The sequence below is a fragment of the Myiozetetes cayanensis genome, unplaced genomic scaffold (genome assembly GCF_022539395.1).
Source record: "Myiozetetes cayanensis isolate MyiCay16 unplaced genomic scaffold, myiCay2020 scf2-11, whole genome shotgun sequence".
NCBI classification, from domain to species: Eukaryota; Metazoa; Chordata; class Aves; order Passeriformes; family Tyrannidae; genus Myiozetetes; species Myiozetetes cayanensis.
In genome coordinates, this window is record NW_026087411.1 from 64,124,363 (window position 1) to 64,143,096 (window position 18,734).

Below are 18,734 nucleotides of genomic sequence, written 5' to 3' on the forward strand. Positions count from 1 at the left end.
TATATTATTGTTGACTGCATTTGTAGCTAAATAAATTGGTTCGGTTTTGCTTGTCTGGCTTTGTGCAACTGTCAATCTGCAAAGCTCTGTTTAGTAATCTAATTCTTATGCAAACTTCAAGATTAACCTTTTGGCTTGTCTCAGGTGGGTGACTCATAAGGTACATTTATACCATCTCTCTAGTAACTGAAGCAAGACAGTATGGTTAAGCTACAGATTTTTTTGTACACTATTTTCATGATTCACATCCCTGTGTTTACAAAGCTTGGTGGTGTGTGAAATAGACAGCTTTTAGGATAGTTGGTTTCCACATTGAACATCAATTTGGAATGTGAGCAGACTGAAGAATCCTTTGAAGAAGTGACTAGTCACAGCAGTTTAATTCGCACAGAGGAATCATTTTAAGGTTTTAGTTTGCATAGACAATGCAAAAGAATCTGATGAATGGTTTAGTAAATAAATAATTCATTGTAGTTGTTCATGTTTACTGTATCCTTGAGATGTACTTATTAGAAATTATTTGCTAATTTCCTTAGCAGAGACAGATTTTCAGAAGTGGTAGAAATTCTGTATTAACTCTAGAAGACCAAATAGTCTGTTTGTAAATATATAGGAAAAAATAACTTAAAAAGGTGATTTCCTGCTCTCACAAGAGGAAAGGCCATGTACTTATAAAAGAAGGGAGTTTTCTGTATCTCTTCTGATACTGTTCCAGGGTGCTGAAGGCAATTTTCATAAGACAACAATCAGAAAAAAAGTAGGTGCCCAGTTGTTTTAAATAAGTCTTAAGGGAAGCAGTAGTATCTCTCTTGGGTTGGAAAAGCATATCAGATTGCATCCCTCAGATGCATCCCTTCTCTGTTCTCTTGTTCAGAGCAATTCTCTTGCTCATCATTACATAGTGGGATAATGCAATAATGATTACAATTGCCACTTTTGCAGATGACAGCTAACTAGGAAAACTTGGGTAAAACCTTGGTTAACAATAAATTTGCTGAAATAAAGTCTCAAAGGTTTGCAAATGAACTTGATGAATAATTGAAATAATGGTATCAAAGAAGTATCTCAATTTGAAATGGCATTTTTGGTATTAAAGATAGCTGAAATAAAAGATTATATAACTGCAAAATGAACAGAACATTTAGTTTCAGAGTCAAAATATTTTGTGTTTGTTATTTGAAAAAAGGAAAACAAACATTGAAAGTGTTCTGTTTCAGTACTCAAAAATCACAAAACTGTGAACATATGATTTGCCAGACTGAAGCTTTCAGTATGCGTAAGTTATTTTGAAAGAAAGTGTTGGAATAAATAGACCAAAAATGAAAAGAATAAAATTCATAAATCACTATTCCACTGCTTGGGAAAACAGACATCAAGAGCAAGAGTAGAAAATGGAGAATATCTGAACTGTATTGTTCAGCACTGCAGTATGGCAGAAAGAAGTGCTCTTTCACAAGAGAGATTAAAAATATGATTATGAGAAAGATCTGTGAGTTACATTTATACAAGACAGAAGAGCACCTTTATACAACTTCTTTGGTGTTGTGAATATTCAGAATTCATCCTCTATGTTACTTGCTCAGCTTGCTCAGAGGTTTAAAATAGCTTAGAAAAACACTTGTTAAATTTTAATTTTGCTTCAGTGCAAGGAGATGGACAGGATTCACATGGACTTACACAAGAGTTCTGCAACCATGAAAACACTTGTACATTGTATGAGCAGGAATGAATGACTGCGTCATTGTATCTGTCATTAATGGAAGGCCAGCACAGTGTTTTCTGTGGTTCCCTGAACCTGTCTGTGTTCAGATATAATACTGCAGTGTTCCATTATGTAACCTATGTGGTAACATTCCCATCCTCTTTTTTTGGGCATTTCTAGGACATGAATAATTAAGTCTACTAGATTCTTAGTACTATTAAAGAATGTAAAGTTCTTTTGACTGAAAAAGCTGTAAATGTAGGTTTTATTCTGTCTATCCTGACCTCTTACTTGCCTCCTCTCTTACTGCCCATGTGACATGGACACCTAAAGAGAAGCTTACCTTTTCTTTCTGTTCTGAAAATGTGTCCTGTATCCATCATACGATTGTGATGTCAGGTGTAGAAACATAACCTGAGTTGATATTTTTTTAATGTATCTATATAATAGATATTGGAGATGGCCAGGGGAGAGTTAAAAAAATAATAATAAAGTTTACAGATGTGCTCTCAAATATGACACTGCTGATACTGCTTGTTTTGACCCTCCTTTTAGATAGAATTGAAGGATAGCTGCAATAACAGAACCTTTGTTTCCCAGAAGGTGTCTTTCTAAGTGCAAGATGAAATTGCTCAGTGAATATTTTGGAACTAGTGTAGCTGAACTGAGGTCAGGGAACAGGAAGCTTCATTTCCACAGCTCTAGACCTCATGTAGCCTGTGACTGTATCTGGTATAACATAAGCCATGGAAGCCACTTTCACTCTTACACTGAAAGTGGTGTAAGAGGGCTTGATACTGAAAAGGACTTATTCACACTGAGTTTTCTATAAAGAAAACCTAAGAAATGGGTGGATTTTTTTTTATTCCCTCTCTAAATTTTTTTGAAGGGGCATCGGAATGGGCTGCCCAAGGTGGTGGTAGAGTCACCATCCCTGGAGATATTTAAGGAGAGACTGGATGTGGTACTTACTGCTGTGGTCTGGTTGACAAGGGCATGCTAGTTCAAAGGTTAAACTCAATCTCAGAGATTTTTTCCAGCCTAGATGATTCTGTGATTCTGTGACAGTGGTAAATGTGCAACACTGGCACCTTTTTGGGTGTTCAGTTTGGGCTGGAAAGGGAGGAGAACTGATAAGCTCTAAGAAAAAGCAGAGCAGTGCTAACTCTGAGACTGTATAGAAGATGTGTTTCCCAGCACCAAGGCTTGAAGGCTGCAACTAAGAGAACATTTTTTTAACACTCTCGCTATTATTCTGTGCTATTGTAGTGCTCAGAGACACTGACGAGTGGATATTTGGACTCATTGCATCAAAAAATGAATTTATTATAATGTTGGTAGAATTAGTAACTGAATTGTAGTATTGGAGATTTTTGAATTGTAGTATTCCTTCATTCCATGATGACACTTGAGTGAGTAGACTCACTCCAAAAGTATATTTGTACTTGGGAAAAATATGTAGTGCTTCACTGTTTACAACTATCTGCACTGGTTTTGCAGATATTAGGTATTTGTCCGTGTGGTATATGTGTCTGTTGAAAAGGATTTATAGAAAAATAAACTTGCTTGGTTGTGTATTAATATGCATGAATTCTTTCAGCCAGCACTTAGAGTTTGAAAACTATTGGATAGCAGTATATTAATGATTCACTCTTATCTAAGATAATTTATAATGAAGCTTCAAATGATTTATGTGAATCATTATTTACATTGGAAATTAATTATGCCATTTCCACTTGTTTACACTGCAACAAGACACCTGTTGCTTTTCTTTTGTTTTAATTGTCCAATTATTTCATTAAGATAATTTGAGGAAGAACTATTAAGTGGTTTTCAAAGAGTGATAGTCCTTTATCATTCAGGAAACAACTATGAAAAAGTTATTTTTTTACTTGTAATATTAACTATAGTGTAGATTTTTAAAAATTAAGCTCTTTAGAACTCTATAAACTGTAATATTCACTGTTCTGTTTGCACAGGAGATGTTTTCCTTTTCTACTCCTAGCTCTGCAGTAGAATGACAACCACTCTAACGAGTGTGGCTGAAGAAATGTCCGTAAATGTTCTGCAATGATGCGTTCACTGCTTAGCATTTCCCTAAACTTAGGTATCCCACCATTCAATATTCTTACTTTCTTCTGGACCCTTACAGTCCAGAATTGCTACTAAAAATCTGTGGTAATGTTCATAAAGTATTTTGATAATTTATCTCAGCCACTGTTCTCTGAGTTCTTTGCTTTGTACTTTTAAATTAAATGGGAACATGCTGCCATGTTTCTGGTTTGGTAAAGTCATATATTTAGAATAACTGGTGAACTCATTTAATGACATACCAGAAAAGAGAAGAAAGAAAAGCAGAACTTTTTTTTTGGCACTTTAGTGTGTTTGGAACACCTCTAGTGGTAGTGTGAAAACCCACGCTCAGTAACAAGTAATACTGTTGGGCAAGTTATAGTTGCATTCTAAGTTGTGAAAGTGAGCTGGTGTTTATTTGCTATCTTGAGTTTTTTGGAAGCAGTTTTCATTCAAAAAACCTCCTAAGGTTCTCTTTTTTTTTTTTTTCCTTTTTCTTTCTTTCCTTTGTACTGTGATGACCTGCTGGCAGAAGTGGTAGTTCATATTTAATGACAATTTATGGGGAGCAAGTAGTTTACCTGGCAGAAAATGAGAAGCAGCAAGGTTCCACAATATAATGCCAGTTACAGAATGTAATGGATGTATTAAATACATGACCACTACAGAGTTACATGGATCTTAAGCTTTTTTCTCTGTCATTTGAGTTTGAACATTCTTGTGTGCTCTCTGAGAATCCTAAGTCTTGCATCCTCCTTGACTGAGAGAGAGGAAGTCCACTGGTTATATAAAAATGATTTCCTATTTTCAGTAGGTTACTTGCCACTCCCAGTTCTGATGACAGACAGAACACCATGCCTATTTGCATTGGATATCTTCCAAGTTGCTTAAGATCTTTCTGTATTAAATACTACCTTCCCAGAGGAACCTTAAGGCAAATACAGTGGTCCATGGTATTTAGCAAAAGTTCAGAAAGTACTGTTATTCCTGCAATCTTTGTTTCCTTATCCTGTTGTTGGAGCATAAATGAACATTGTAAAAGGTTCCCTATTTAAACAGTACAATTTTGGATTCATTGACCTTGCTGGATAGTAGCGTGTGCACATTTCAGCAATCACAAAATAAAGATTTAAGCCTGTAAAACCTACAGGAGAGGAAGAATAATAGAGAGGCAAACTGTGCAAAGAAAAATCTAGGAGTCATACCAAGAAGCCAGGGGGAGGCAGCAGAGATGCCATGATCTTGAAATCCTACTTTCTTGAAATTATTGGAGGATACTTTTAAGTAGTTTTATGTCCTTCAGAGGATTCAGAGTTTCACCCTTGTCTCTGGTAAGTTGACTGATTAAATCTTAGCTTGTAGTTTCTGGTCCTTGTTTGCCAAACTGATTTAATGCAATCCATTAGAAAGTAAAATAACTATTTAACATGTACAGAGGAGTGTTGCTTTGTAATTGTAAGATTTTCTTCAGTGTTCACCTGTTAAGAAATAACAGGAAACTGTAGGAGTTAAATCCTTTTTCACATTAAATTTCGATAAATAAGCTGTTCTAAGCATCAGTGCATGTTATTTGGAAAGAGACTGAGGACTAGTTTTTTGAGGATAACACAGACATTTCAGGTTAATTAATTTGGAATCATTATTAATGATAATAATTAAGTTACTATAATAAACTTATTTTGAAATGTTATGTATTGTATAGTAATTTCCAATGACGGAGATACAGTTTACTAATTATAAATCATTAAGTTCTTAGATGAGCTTAAAATAAATTATATGCAAAATTACAATTCTGTTGAAAATATTCTAGTAATTTTAAAAGAATAAGGTAGTTTGAAAATAGTATTTTGAAACTGAAATGCTACAAAGAAGTAGAAGTAACAGCAAATATTTTAAGTAGCATAGGCTGGCTCAAACAATTGTTGAAGCTTTAATGAGAAGTTACCTTTCACGACAGAATTCATTTTTATAGTGTCCGAAATGTAGAAACAGAACAAAGAAGAGCTTGCAAGGTCTGAAGAACCTTCATCACCTTAGTGAACAGTTAGTAGTAGTGTTGGGTTCAATCCTTTCATAATGATGGGAACTGTGTGGTCCCACAGCACAGGGAATGTGTACAGCTGAGCCAGTGCGTGTGGATTTACCTTTTCACAGATACCATCTTTTTATTTTTCCCCTCAAGTTGACCAGAATACAGTGTTCATAGCAGCATCAGTTACTCTGGGAACCAAGCTGTCTAACAAGAGGCGGTCTAATTGACTGTTTCCATTTTGTAGGAGTTTGACCAGTTTTAGCTTGCATAAAATTACTTTATAGAATTACTTGGCATTTGAACTTGAAATTTGTTCTGCCTTCAGAAAAATGATTTAAATGGTCAGCCATTCCCAGTATATTAACATTTTTAAACAAATGTTGCTTGTGGTAAGAAATTATTTCCTCGTTTTTTCCCAAAGCATATATATGCATTATTTTAGTTGCTATTGTGCATATAATTTTCAGTGTGCTGCGTCATCATGTGTAGTGGTAGCTTGCTAATGTTCATTGTTCAGTGTGAATTCCAAGATAGACATTTTGGTTACAGAAGATTTTTCATTTTAAGAAGTAATTCTTAAGGCTTAAAGTGCAGACATCATACTATTGCAAGCCAACTTAACATTTTCATGTATGATTGCACATGCTGATTCTACATTTGTCCCTATAGTTCTGTTTTCAAACTTCTGTGAGTGTCAGCTGTTTATGGAATTTAGTTCCAGAGACTGTGGTATTTTATTCTAGAAAACTGGTAAAATGTGTAATTTCCTCTAACGTAGTAGAACATAGAAGTGAAAAAAATCGCTTCTAGCCAAGAGAGAACATGCTGTCCTTTTGTCATGACATCAGTGGCAATTTTAATTTTGATGGCATGTCTCTCTATTGTAAAGAGAGAATGAGTCTTTAGTAGCAATGGAAGAGTAACACTAAGGACCAACCTCTTAAATTCTTTCTTTTCATTAAAAATAAATACTTCATAAAAATCTTTTTTGTAAACCATCCCACAAATTTCTTTTATAAGTGAGCTGAACATGTAATGAAAAAATTATATTTGTGCCTCGTTTATGACAATTATACCAAAAGGCTGTGTTTTAATAATGCTGAGGTAAAAAGTCAATTTTTCAGAAGTTAAAAAAAAGCACCTAAATTATATTGTTTTAGCCTCTGACAGGACCAGTAAAGAACCTGTGGCTCTGGGCTGGAGCATGTCCAGTACACCTAGATTCTTTAGAAAATGGAATTAAAATTTCTGAGCTTCTCTAAAAGTTATCACAAAACTTGCAAGGGGACATTTCACCAACAGCAAAAGTATACTTTTAGTCTAATATTTTGTCCCAAATTTAAGTCCTTGAGTTAATGTTGAGAAACACTGCCAATTATCAGCAAAGCCACTGTAAGAATTTTCATAACACATGGAGCCCAATATATTTTTGGCAAATTTACTTAATAGGTGTCCTAGCAGCCTGAAAGCATACACATCCAAAGTAGCAGCATATGAGGGAAACCTGCTTACAGAAAGAAGCAGAAATTTTCTATGGAACACTGTTATATTGCTGTCGTATCATGCTTCATTTCATGTTCTACGAAATTGTGCTGCCATCTCAGTAGGGAATGAGGAGCTGGAGAGTAATGCCACAGAAAGGGACCTGGGGGTCCTGGTCAACAGCAAGGTGAGGATGAGTCAGCAATGCCCTGGCAGCCAGGAGAGCCAGTGCTGAAGGGCATCAGGCAAAGCATTGGCAGCTGGTCAAGGGAGGGGATTGTCCCTCTCTGCTCTGCTCTGGTGTGACCTCACCTTGAATATTGTGTGCGGTTTTGGGCACCACAATATAAGAAAGATATTAAACTGTTGGCATCCAGCAGAGGACAATGAAGATGGTGAAGGGCCTTGAGGGGAAACCGTATGAGGAGCGGCTGAAGTCACTTGGTCTGTTCAGCCTGAGGAAGAGGAGACTGAGGGGACACCTCATCATAGTGTACAATTTCATTGTGAAGGGGAAGAGGAGGGGCAGGCACTGATCTCTTCTCTGTGGTGACCAGAGACAGTACCCAAGGCAATGGTCTGAAGTTCTGCCAGGGGCGGTTTAGGTTGGATATTAGAAAAAGTTCTTCACCCAGAGGGTGACTGGGCAGTAGAACAGGCTCCCCAGGGAAGCGATAACAGAACCAAGCCTGTCAGAGTTCAAGAAGTGTTTGGACACTGCTCTCAGGCACATGGTGTGACTCTTGGGGATGGTCCTGTGCAGGGCTAAGGGTTGGGCTCAATGATCCTTGTCAGTCCCTTCCAACTCAGCATATTTTATGATTCTGTAATAGGGAAAGAAAAAGCCACTTCACAAGCAAAGCAAAACAAGAAATTAATTCACTGGTTTTCATGGGTAGGCAGGTCTTTAGCCATTTCCAGGAGAGCAGGGCCCCATCACGTGTAACAGTTACAGAATCAATTAGGTGGGAAAAGATATCAGAGATCATCGAGTCCAACCTTTGACTTAATACCACCATATCAACTATAATCTTATCAACACCACTCTGAACGTCCCTCCTTTCCTCTTTCTTCCCCCCACTTTGATGTCATATCATGTGAAATATCCCTTTGTTCAGTTGGTGGCAACTGTGCCAGCTGTGTGTCTTCCCTGTTTCCCATGCACCCTCAGCCTCCTTGCCATTGTGGTGGTGTGAAAGCAGAAGAGTCATTGACTCTAAGCACTGCTCAGCAGTAACAAAATAGTCTCTCTATTATCATCCCCATGTTCAGCACAAATCCAAGACATAGTCCCATCCTAGCCACTGTAAAGAAAATTAACTCTGCCCCAGCCAAAATAAGCACAAAAAGCCATCAGTAGGTAGAATGAATATTTCTGTTTTGTATAAAGCAGAATCTCTTCAGCTTTAGGATTGCTCCTCTAGTTTAATTCTTTTAGGATTAGGGATATTTATGTAATTCCTTTTTCCAAAGGTGTGAAGTCTGCCAAAAATACGTGTAGCAATGGGGTTGGAACTAGATGACCTTAAGATCCCATTCAACCCCATTCAAACCGTTCTGTCATTCTATGATCATTACAGATCATAGATCTGTACAGATCATAACACTTGATTTTTCATTTCTTCCAGATAAAGATCTTGACAAGCTCTTAACACTCTTAAAAAGTCCAGAGAAACCAACCGGGTGGGCAGAAAATTGTAGAAAACAGTTCTGCAAAGTCATGAAAACCAGATCGGATAGTATCAGTGGACCAGGTGAGTATGACTTAATAAGTTTAACAAAGGAAGCAAACAGAAGACCAATAGTAAGCAACTGTTCTTTAAAATTTAATTAAGGATTACATTATCAGTACAAGTAGTCAAAATTTTGCATTGATTTTGGAAACTATTTCAGTGGAATTTTCCCAAGAAAACGGAGTTTTTGCTTTATGTCCTATTTTTTTCTCTTTATGACCATAATCCCACTGTGTTTTAAGTGAAATTTGTCACAGAAAGAGGACTCAAATGTGAGTTTTTGTTTCAGATCTCTAAAAGGTCCATTACTGACATACTGAGAAAATGAAAAAGAGAGCCTGAAAGAAAACACGCATTTTTCAAAGATCAGTGAATGACTAGATCAGTGAATGACTTAAAATGGGTTGGGAAATTATATTAAAAGCCAATTTCAGTAAAAAATTTCATAATTAAGCCATACTAAACATCAAAGAACCCACTCATTCAGATTTTTCTTAATTTTCACATGTATTTTCTAGTGGACAGTGCGGTCATGCAGGAGCATTGGTACAGATCAGTTAAAAAACCAAACCAGCCAAAACAAAAACACTGATCACCCATATGACATAAATTGTCAGTAATCAGACATAATAATTCACTTGCAATGCCATATAAACTTGTGTAGCAATAAAGAAGCTAGATGTTTTCAGAAATTAATGGCTTCTATTTCCATAAGAATTATGGGCTTCATCTATCTAGAAAGGTCAAAAGGACTCTAGCCCATAAGTTGCTGGGGCTGATCAGGAGGGCTTTAAACTAGGTTTGAAGGGGGAAGGGTTTGAAACCAGGCTCTCCAGAGATGAGCCTCAGGGTGGAAAGCCAGAGTCAGAAGTGATAGCACCAGCCCAGCTGAAGTGCATGTACACCAATACACGGAGTATGGTTAACAAACAGGAGGAGCTGGAAGCCATCATGCAGCAGGAAAGCTGTGACGTAGTCACCATCATGGAAACGTGGTGGGATGACTCGCATGACTGGAGTGCTGCCATGGATGGCTACAAGCTCTTCAGAAGGGATAGGCAAGGTAGGAGAGGTGGAGGGGTGGCTCTGTATGATAGAGACTCTCTTGACTCTGTAGAACTTGAGGTTACCAATGATAAGGTTGAGTACCTGTGGATCAGAATCAGGGGAAGGCCAGCAAGGCTGATATCCCTGTGGGAATCTGTTACAGACCACCCAACCAGGATGATGAGGGTGATGAATTATTCTACAGGCAGCTGGCAGATGTCTCAAAATTGCCAGTCCTCATTCTTGTGGGTGACTTTAACTGGCTGGATGTCTGCTGCGAACTCCACACAGCAAAGGAGAGGCAGTCTAGGAGATTCCTAAGGTGTATAGAGGATAATTTCCTGCTTCAGCTGGTAAAGGAGCCTACCAGGGGTGGGGGCTGTTAGACCTGCTGTTTACAAACAGAGAGGGGCCGGTGGGGGATGTGGTGGTTGGAGGCCACCTGGTGCACAGTGACCATGAAATAATAGACTTTTCAATACTCAGGGACACAGGAAGGCCTTCAATAAAACTTCTGCCCTGGACTTCCAGAGGGCAGGTTTCAGCAAACTCAGAAGACTGATTCAGAGGGTACCTTGGGAAACAGCCCTTGAAAACAAAAGGGTCCAGGAGGGATGGACATGCTTTAAGAAGGAAGTCTTGAACACACAGAAGCAGGCTCTCCCATTGTGCTGAAAGGCGAGCCAGCAGGGAAGACCACCAGTCTGGCTGAACGGGGAGATTTTGAAGGAAATTAGGGGAAAAAAGAGACTTACCAATTATGGAAAAAAGGGCTGGCTACTCAGGAATAGTTTAGGAATGTAATTAGGTCATGTAGAATGAAAATTAGATAGACAAAGGCAGACTTTAAACTCAATCTAGCTATTTCTGTTAGGAGTAACAAGTAGTGCTTCTGCAAATACATCAATAGCAAAAGGAGGGGCAAGGAAAACCTCCATTCTTTGTTGGACATGGAGAGGAAAATAGTCACCAAAGATGAGGAAGAGGCTGAGGTACTTAACACCTTCTTTGCCTCAGTTTTCAACAGTAAGGCAGGTTGTCCTCAGGACAATTGGCCTCCAGAACTAGTAGACAGAGACAGGAAGCTGAATAGCCCCCCAGTAATCCAGGAGGAAACAGTGAGCCACTTGGATCTTCACAAGTCTGTGGGACCAGATGGGATCCATCCTAGGGTGATGAGGGAGCTGGCAGAAGAGCTCACCAAGCCACTCTCCATCATTTACCAGCAGTCCTGGCTCTCTGGGGAGGTCCCAGACGATTGGAAGTTGGGGAATGTCACACCGATCGACAAAAAGGGCTACAAGGAGGACCTGGGAAACTACAGGCCTGTCAGCCTGACCTCAGTGCCTGGCAAGGTTATGGAGCAGATCATCCTGAGTGCAATCACATGGCACCTACAGGATGGACAAGGGATCAGAGCCAGCCAGCACGGGTTTAGGAAGGGCAGGTCTTGTCTGACCCACTTGATCTCCTTTTATGATCAGGTGACCCACCTGGTGGATGAGGGAAGGCTGTGGATGTGTCTGTCTGGAGTTCAGCAAAGCCTTTGACACTGTCTCCCACATCATACTCCTGGAAAAGCTGCAGCCCATGGCTTGGACAGGGGCACTCTGTGCTGGGTCAGGAACTGGCTGGAGGGCCGGGCCCAGAGAGTGCTGGTGAACGGGGCTGCCTCCAGCTGGCGGCCGGTCACCAGTGGTGTCCCCAGGGATCAGTGCTGGGCCCAGTCCTGTTTAACATCTTTATCGATGATTTAGATCGGGGGATTGAGTCCATCGTTAGCAAATTTGCAGATGACAACAAGTTGGGGGACTGTGTTGATCTGCTGGAAGGCAGGAGGGCTCCACAGAGGGACCTGGATAGACTGGAGGGTTGGGCTGACTCCAATGAGAATGAAGTTCAACAAGGCCAAGTGCCGGGTCCTGCACTTTGGCCACAACAACCCCTGCAGCGCTACAGGCTGGGCACAGAGTGGCTGGAGAGCAGCCAGGCAGAAAGGGACCTGAGAGCTTGGATCGACAGGAAGCTGAACACGAGCCAGCAGTGTGCCCAGGTGGCCAAGAGGGCCATTGGCATCATAGCCTGTATCAGGAACAGTGTGACCAGCAGGACCAGGAATGTGCTGCTGCTTCTGTACTCAGCACTGGTGAGGCTACACCTGGAGTGCTGTGTCCAGTTCTGGGCCCCTCAGTTCAGGAAGGATATTGAGGTGCTGGAGCAGGTCCAGAGAAGAGCAACCAGGCTGGTGAAGGGACTTGAGCCCAAGTCCTATGAGGAGAGGCTGAGGGAGCTGGGGTTGTTTAGCCTGGAGAAGAGGAGGCTCAGGGGAGACCTCATCACTCTCTACAACTCCCTGAAGGGAGGTTGTTGCCAGGTGGGGATCGGTCTCTTTCCCCAGGCAGGAGGACAAGAGGGCAAGATCTTAAGCTCTGCCAGGGAAGGTTTAGGTTGGATATTAGGAAGAAATTTTTTACAGAGAGAGTGATCAGGCATTGGAATGGCCTGCCCTGGGAAGTGTTGGATTCGCTGTCCCTGGCGGTTTTTAAGAAGAGACTGGATGTGGCACTTAGTGCCATGGTCTAGTAACCACAGCAGTGTTGGATCAAGGGTTGGACTTGATGATCTCAGAGGTCTTTTCCAATCTGGTTGTTTCTATGATTCTATGATTCTGGTTATGGTCAGATGGTCAGTATGTAGTTTAACTTTGTGTTGCCCTTTATATTATTTAGGTATGGAATTAATACGACTGACAGTAAAGGCATATGAAGGATCTTCTATAAAGGATAGAAGTAACCCACCATTTTTGTTTTACATAAGAGATCTGAATTTTATGATAAATTATATAGCAGTATAAAAGTTATACAGCAGTTTCACAGAATCACAGAATATGCTGAGTTGGAAGGGACCCAGAAGGATTATTGAGTCCAACTTCTGACCCTGCACAAGACAACTCCAGAAGTTACTCCATGTGCTTAAGGGTATCATCCAAATGCTTCTTGAACTCTTATCAGGCTTGGTACTGTGACCACTTTCCTGGGGAACCTGTTCCAGTGCCCAACCACCCTCTGGGTGAAGAACCTCTTTCTAATATCCAACCTAAACCTCCCGAACACAAGATTAAGTTATTTATACACAAACTGATTTAAAGTTGTCATTTGTATATTGTGGTTAAAGTCAGTAATTATAGAATGATTCTAAATTCTGAGCTTTCTGTTCTTATAGCTTATTTGAAACAAGCTTGAGTCTGTAGTCTTAGGGGACTGTAAATCAGAGCTTTCACATTCCATTTGGAAGAATGTGTGTGTAGACAGAATACATATGTAACAGAATATGTAGATATTTGTATGTAATGCATATATACACTTAGTAACATACATCATATTGTACACATCCACAAATGCACCTATTCAGGCAGCTTTGTGAAACAGGTATATAAATAGAGATTCATCACCATTCAAAAATAGCTGAATGTATTTTATATGAGCTTCTCCTAGTATAAGAAAAATAAATTGAAGAACAGCAATGAGAAAAACCCTAGATTTTTCTATCGAAAATGTATTTTTACTTTTCTTGTATGACTCTGATGTTGTAGTTCAGTGAGGGATTTTTTTGATGTTTCGTATTTTGAAGCACAAATAATTTAGTCTTTGTAAAACCAATTTAATTTGAAAGCAACATTTTTTTCTAGACTGATCTCATCTGGGATTATATGAAACTTTTGTTGAAAATTGTTCATCTGTGTTCCACCACCTAAAAACACTTACTTGCTGAAAAAAGCCATACTTATTTCAATAAACAACACACATTTAAAGTAGGTGCCTTAGAAAGAAAAGGAATGGTATTTCATCTCGTGTTTTGTAGTTATCTGTACATAGCCTCCAAACCTATGTAGTTTGTTTTCTGCAGCTTTGTTGGAGGTACCATCTGGAATGAGGAATTAAGGCGAGTCATTAAGATTTCTTAACCCAAAGCAAAAAATTATGCTTGCTTCTGGACAACTGTTTCCAACTGAGACGGAACTGGGAGTAAAAGTCAACAAGAAAGTATCTGTGGAACTGTTGTTAAGCCTCACATGGACATCTGCAAGTGCTTTCACAAATAATACAAAAAGTTAAGCATGAAAACAGAAACTGAATAGCATAATTAAACAGAAAATAAATGAAAACACGTTACAAAATTATAGTAATATGAACTCAGTGGAAGTACTCGTAATTTAATGTGGACGCACAGCTCTTCAGATGTTGTATATGTGCTTGGAGATATTTCAGAAGCAGGAAAATATCTGCCAGCTCTGTGGTGTGGAACAACATTATGTTCTTTGAATCCATTTTAAGAGAGACAGCTGTGCTGCTATGTATCTTTTGCAGCCTGTGAAGCTTTCCCAAATTTCAGAGGACTGAGAGAATTCAGTCCAGATGCCCAGAAATCAAAACTTTCTCTGTAATTACAGATGGAGCAATCTCCAAGGTTTACAGAACAAAGATGCATGTTTGTGCTTCCTGTAGTGGGCCCTTTTTAAGGGCGACTGACATTAACGAAAGTTGAACCAGAACATAATGAGCAAAGACAACATTGGATTCAATGGCTGTATAGTATAGTGTGTATTTATTTATTACAAATATTTTGTGATCTGGTGTCAGGATTACCAGATGCTGAATCTATAGAACCTGCTTGAACTGCATCAGAAAATTCTGTATAGTACCAGTATCTCTAATTCATGCTTCTGATGTTGATTGCTCTCACACTGACTTGGTCAACACTTTCATGCTAAATGCTCTGGTAATGCATTACTTTTGGGAATGTCCATCTTTATCCTTGGATTGACATTTTTCTCTGCTAAAACATCACCTTTTACTGTAGCTTTTAGGTAATTTCTGTGCTCAAACACAAAGACCCAGTTTTGAAAGGCTTTATTGAGCTGCTAAAAGGAGATTCAAACCTTCCTCAGACTTATATATCTTTTAATGTGTCAGGACTGAAAGTGTGGGATTTTTCTTGGTCGTATAAAAGCAAAACATGTTGTAGAAAACCAGCTTCTAAATTCTGTTGTTCTAAGCACAGTATGTTAAGGCAAATAGGTTCTTCCAGTCATTCCAGTCAGGCCTTTTTCAGTTATCTCCCTCTTTTTGTCCTTCAGGTATGGCAGAAGGATTTGTTGTTTTCAACTTCAGCAGCTTCTCTTTTCATCTGTTCCCAGTTAATGTTGTATCAGCAACTGATGTCTGGGCATATTCAACATTCTTAATCCTCTCCCTCTCTTAGGAGACTATAAACCCAAAGTAAAATAAACTAAGGGTGTTGCAGAGATCATATCAATTATGTGCTAGCTGCATTCATAATGAGAGATACTCAGTCCCCAAATCCTAATAATTCTTCTCAAGCTTTATATCCGTATGTGGATAGGATAGTAAACTCAGCTAAAATTACTTTCTCCATGGAGTCATTTGGAGTTTCCATCACCTGTGTCTCCTGAGGATCTGGATTTGGATCACCAGTATTCTTTAGGGCCTATGAATTAACCTCCAAGTTGGTTTTTAAAAAAAAAACACAACCAAACAAGAAAAGAAAAGATAGCAGCTCTTGAAATTGCATGTGAGAACTTACTGGAAAACATAGGATTTTTCTTCAGTTTTTACAAGCAAAATGGATGATGGAGCAGAGTGGTTACGGTCAAGAAAGTGTTCTGGAATCCATTAATATTTTGTGAGCTCTGCATCATCTGAGCTAGTTCTGTCAAAACACATTGACAGAAAATACTGTGATCCGTTGAGTCAGTGTCATTGTTTGTGATGTATTTGTGCTGCAGCCTTTAGCAATTGTGGCAAAAAAGTTTAAAGTAACTGCAGAACTTTCCCCATGGGATAAAAAACCAGTAAAATGGATATTTTCATTAGGTATGACTGCTGTGTGCTCTTGTGGTGTTTTTAATTCAAGATAACAAAACACTAAACTTTGGCAGTTTATCAAAGTAGCCTAATTGGGCATTGTAAATGCAACTTCTGTCAAGGTATGCTGAAAAGCTACCAGAATCTCAGCAAGGAGGGTTATCTCAGTCATCGCCCCTCAGTCTATATATGGAAGCAAAGATAAGAGGGACTTTAGTTTTTGATGGAAAGGTTCTCCTGGATTCAAAGGCAGTGAAATACTACATTTTAATATTTTGCCTCAGTCTTCACTGTCCATTTCTCTTCCCATGCCTCTCAAATGGATGGACTGCAAGACGGGGACTGGGAAAGCACAGTCTCTCCAAGCATAAGAAAAGATCAGATTCATAAGCACTTGAGGAACTTGAATGTATGGAAATCTGTGGGACCTGGTGAGATGCATACCAGAGTCCTGAGGGAATTGGCTGATGTAGTTGCCAAGCCACTCTGCATAATCTTTGAAAAGTCATGGTGGTCAGATGAAGTCCCAGGTGGCTGCATAAAGAAAAAAAGTTTAAAAACAGTTGGAAGGAGGACCCTTCTACCAACCTGTCAGCCTCACCTCTGTGGCTGGGAAGATTATGGAACAGAACCTCCTAAAAGCAGTGCTGAAGCACTTGCAGGACAGGGAGTTGATGCAAGAAAGCACTGTTTCACCAAAGGAAAGTCCTACCTAAGCAATCTAATGGCCTTTTATGATGGAGGAGCTGTATCAGTGGACAAGAGAGGAGCCGTGGATGCCGTCTATGTGAACTTTCAGCTGGAGAGTTATGGATTTCTTGGGTGGACTGAGAACACTGCCCTGCATCCAGAGGGTAATAGTTGATGGCTTAATGTCCACACAGAGGTCAGTGATAAGTGGTATCCCTCAGAGGTCCATATCCAGACCAGTGCTGTTAAATACATTTGTCAATGACATAGGCAGTTTAATCAATGACGTTGAGTGCAGTCTCAAAAATTTTGCAGATGGCACCAAGCTGAGCAGTGCAGCTGAGACACCTGAAGGATGGGATATCATCCAGAGGAACATAATCAAGCTAGAGAAGTGGGCCCATGTGAACCTCATTAAGTTCAACAAGTCAAGAGCAGGATCTAGCACCTGCATTGGGACAACTCCTAATCTCAAGCAGGGGCTGGGGTATGAAGGGATTGAGAGAAGCCCTGCTGAGAAGGACATGGGGGTGCTGGTTGATGGGAAGCAGGGCATGAGCTGCCAATGTACACGTATCCCAGAAGGCCAGCTGGATCCTGGACTGCATCAGAAGAAGCATGGCAGGCAGGTTGAGGGAGGTCATCCTTCCCCTGGACCTCATCCTGGATTATTCTGTCCAGCTCTGGGGTCATTGGCACAGGAAAGACATGGGCCTGTTGAAACAAGTCCAGAGGAGGGCCACTGAGATGGTCAGAGAGGTGTGGCTGCTCTCCTGTGAAGACAGTCTGAGAGAGCTGAGGTCATTCAGCCTGCAAAAGAGAAGGCTTCACCCTTTTGTGGCCTTTCAGTACTTGAAAGGGGGTTTATAAAAAATATTGGGACAAATGTTTTAGCAGCACCTGTTGCAATAGTAGAAGGGGTAATGGTTTTAAACTAAAAGGGGGTAGACTAGACAGAAGGAAGACGTTTTTTGTAATGAGGGTGGTGAACCACTGGATCAGGTTGTCCAGAATGGTGGTAGATGTCCTCTGCCTGGAAATGTTCAAGCTCAGGTTGTACTGGTCTCTGAGCAACCTGATCTAGCTGAGTATGTTCCTCCTCATTGCAGGGGCATTGGACTAGGTCACCTTCTTAAGTCCCTTCCAACCAAAACCATTCTATGATGGTGTTTCTTTTTTTAAGAAGAAAAGTATTTAATTTCAGTCTTCATTATGTCTAGAGAAAGACGATTTGAGTAACTTTGTTCTTGCATTTTAGCCTTCCATAGTCTCTCTTGTTAAATATGAGAGAGAATTCCCTACATTGTGATTTTAAGAAAAACAGATCAGGGTAACTGCATTAGATTTCTCTTCTGAATTGATCCTCAGAGGAGCCTATTCTTCTCTGTAAGAAGAACACAGATTCACTGAACTCCATTAGGTGCTTTTTAATGTGGACCAAATCTTCCACCTTGAAGATCACTCAGATCTTGACTCTGCCTGTGGTCTATTCCTATTTTTCAGTATGACCACTTTAAAAGTATTGTATTTGCAAAAGAAGTTTTTAGAATAATACAAAGGAGTTGTTTACTTTTTGTGTCCTTGATTTTTCAAGGAAGCTTGTTTCAGAATTAGAGTGGAGCAGTGGGTCTTTCATGTTATGGAGGAAGAATAATTGCAGATCAAAACTTCTTTCTTGTGTTCCCCAAACCAGTTTGGAGCCACTTCCAACTGAATATCCTGTTAACCATGTGAGTGCATGTGAATATGCATGCAGTTGTGTAAAGATTATGGCATTTGGGTAGGAGTTGAAAGGGTTTTTTCCCATTAATAAAGAAGATATGCAACCTTTATCTCTAATGGAATCACTGACAGAATTTTTATTATCTTGTTTTCTTCTTTACAAAGAAAATGCAGGTTGTTCCTTTGTCATTTTAATGTATAGTAATTGAAAGTTCTCCTTGATTTTGCCATTAAGAGTGGAGTTGCTAACTGTGTTTTTCATACATTCATTATACTGAAGTATGGTTGATGGAGTTAAAAATTTCTGACACTACTGTTACAAAGAAGTCATCAGTCCAAGATTTTCACTCTCGAATTTTTAACTTCTA

At 39.6% G+C, this 18,734-nt stretch overlaps 1 protein-coding gene across 4 annotated transcripts in view; it reads left to right on the top strand.

The window, feature by feature from the left end:
- Positions 1-18,734, top strand: part of TBC1D32 (TBC1 domain family member 32) — an 83,315-nt gene that overhangs the window by 44,281 nt on the left and 20,300 nt on the right. For all 4 annotated transcript variants that reach the window (XR_007628948.1, XM_050315742.1, XM_050315743.1 and 1 more), the window contains one exon: positions 8,918-9,043. Coding sequence is in view for 3 of the 4 variants with exons in the window: in XM_050315742.1 (XP_050171699.1) it covers positions 8,918-9,043 (126 nt within the window). In the remaining variant the exon portion in view is untranslated. The remainder of the gene's footprint in view (positions 1-8,917; positions 9,044-18,734) is intronic.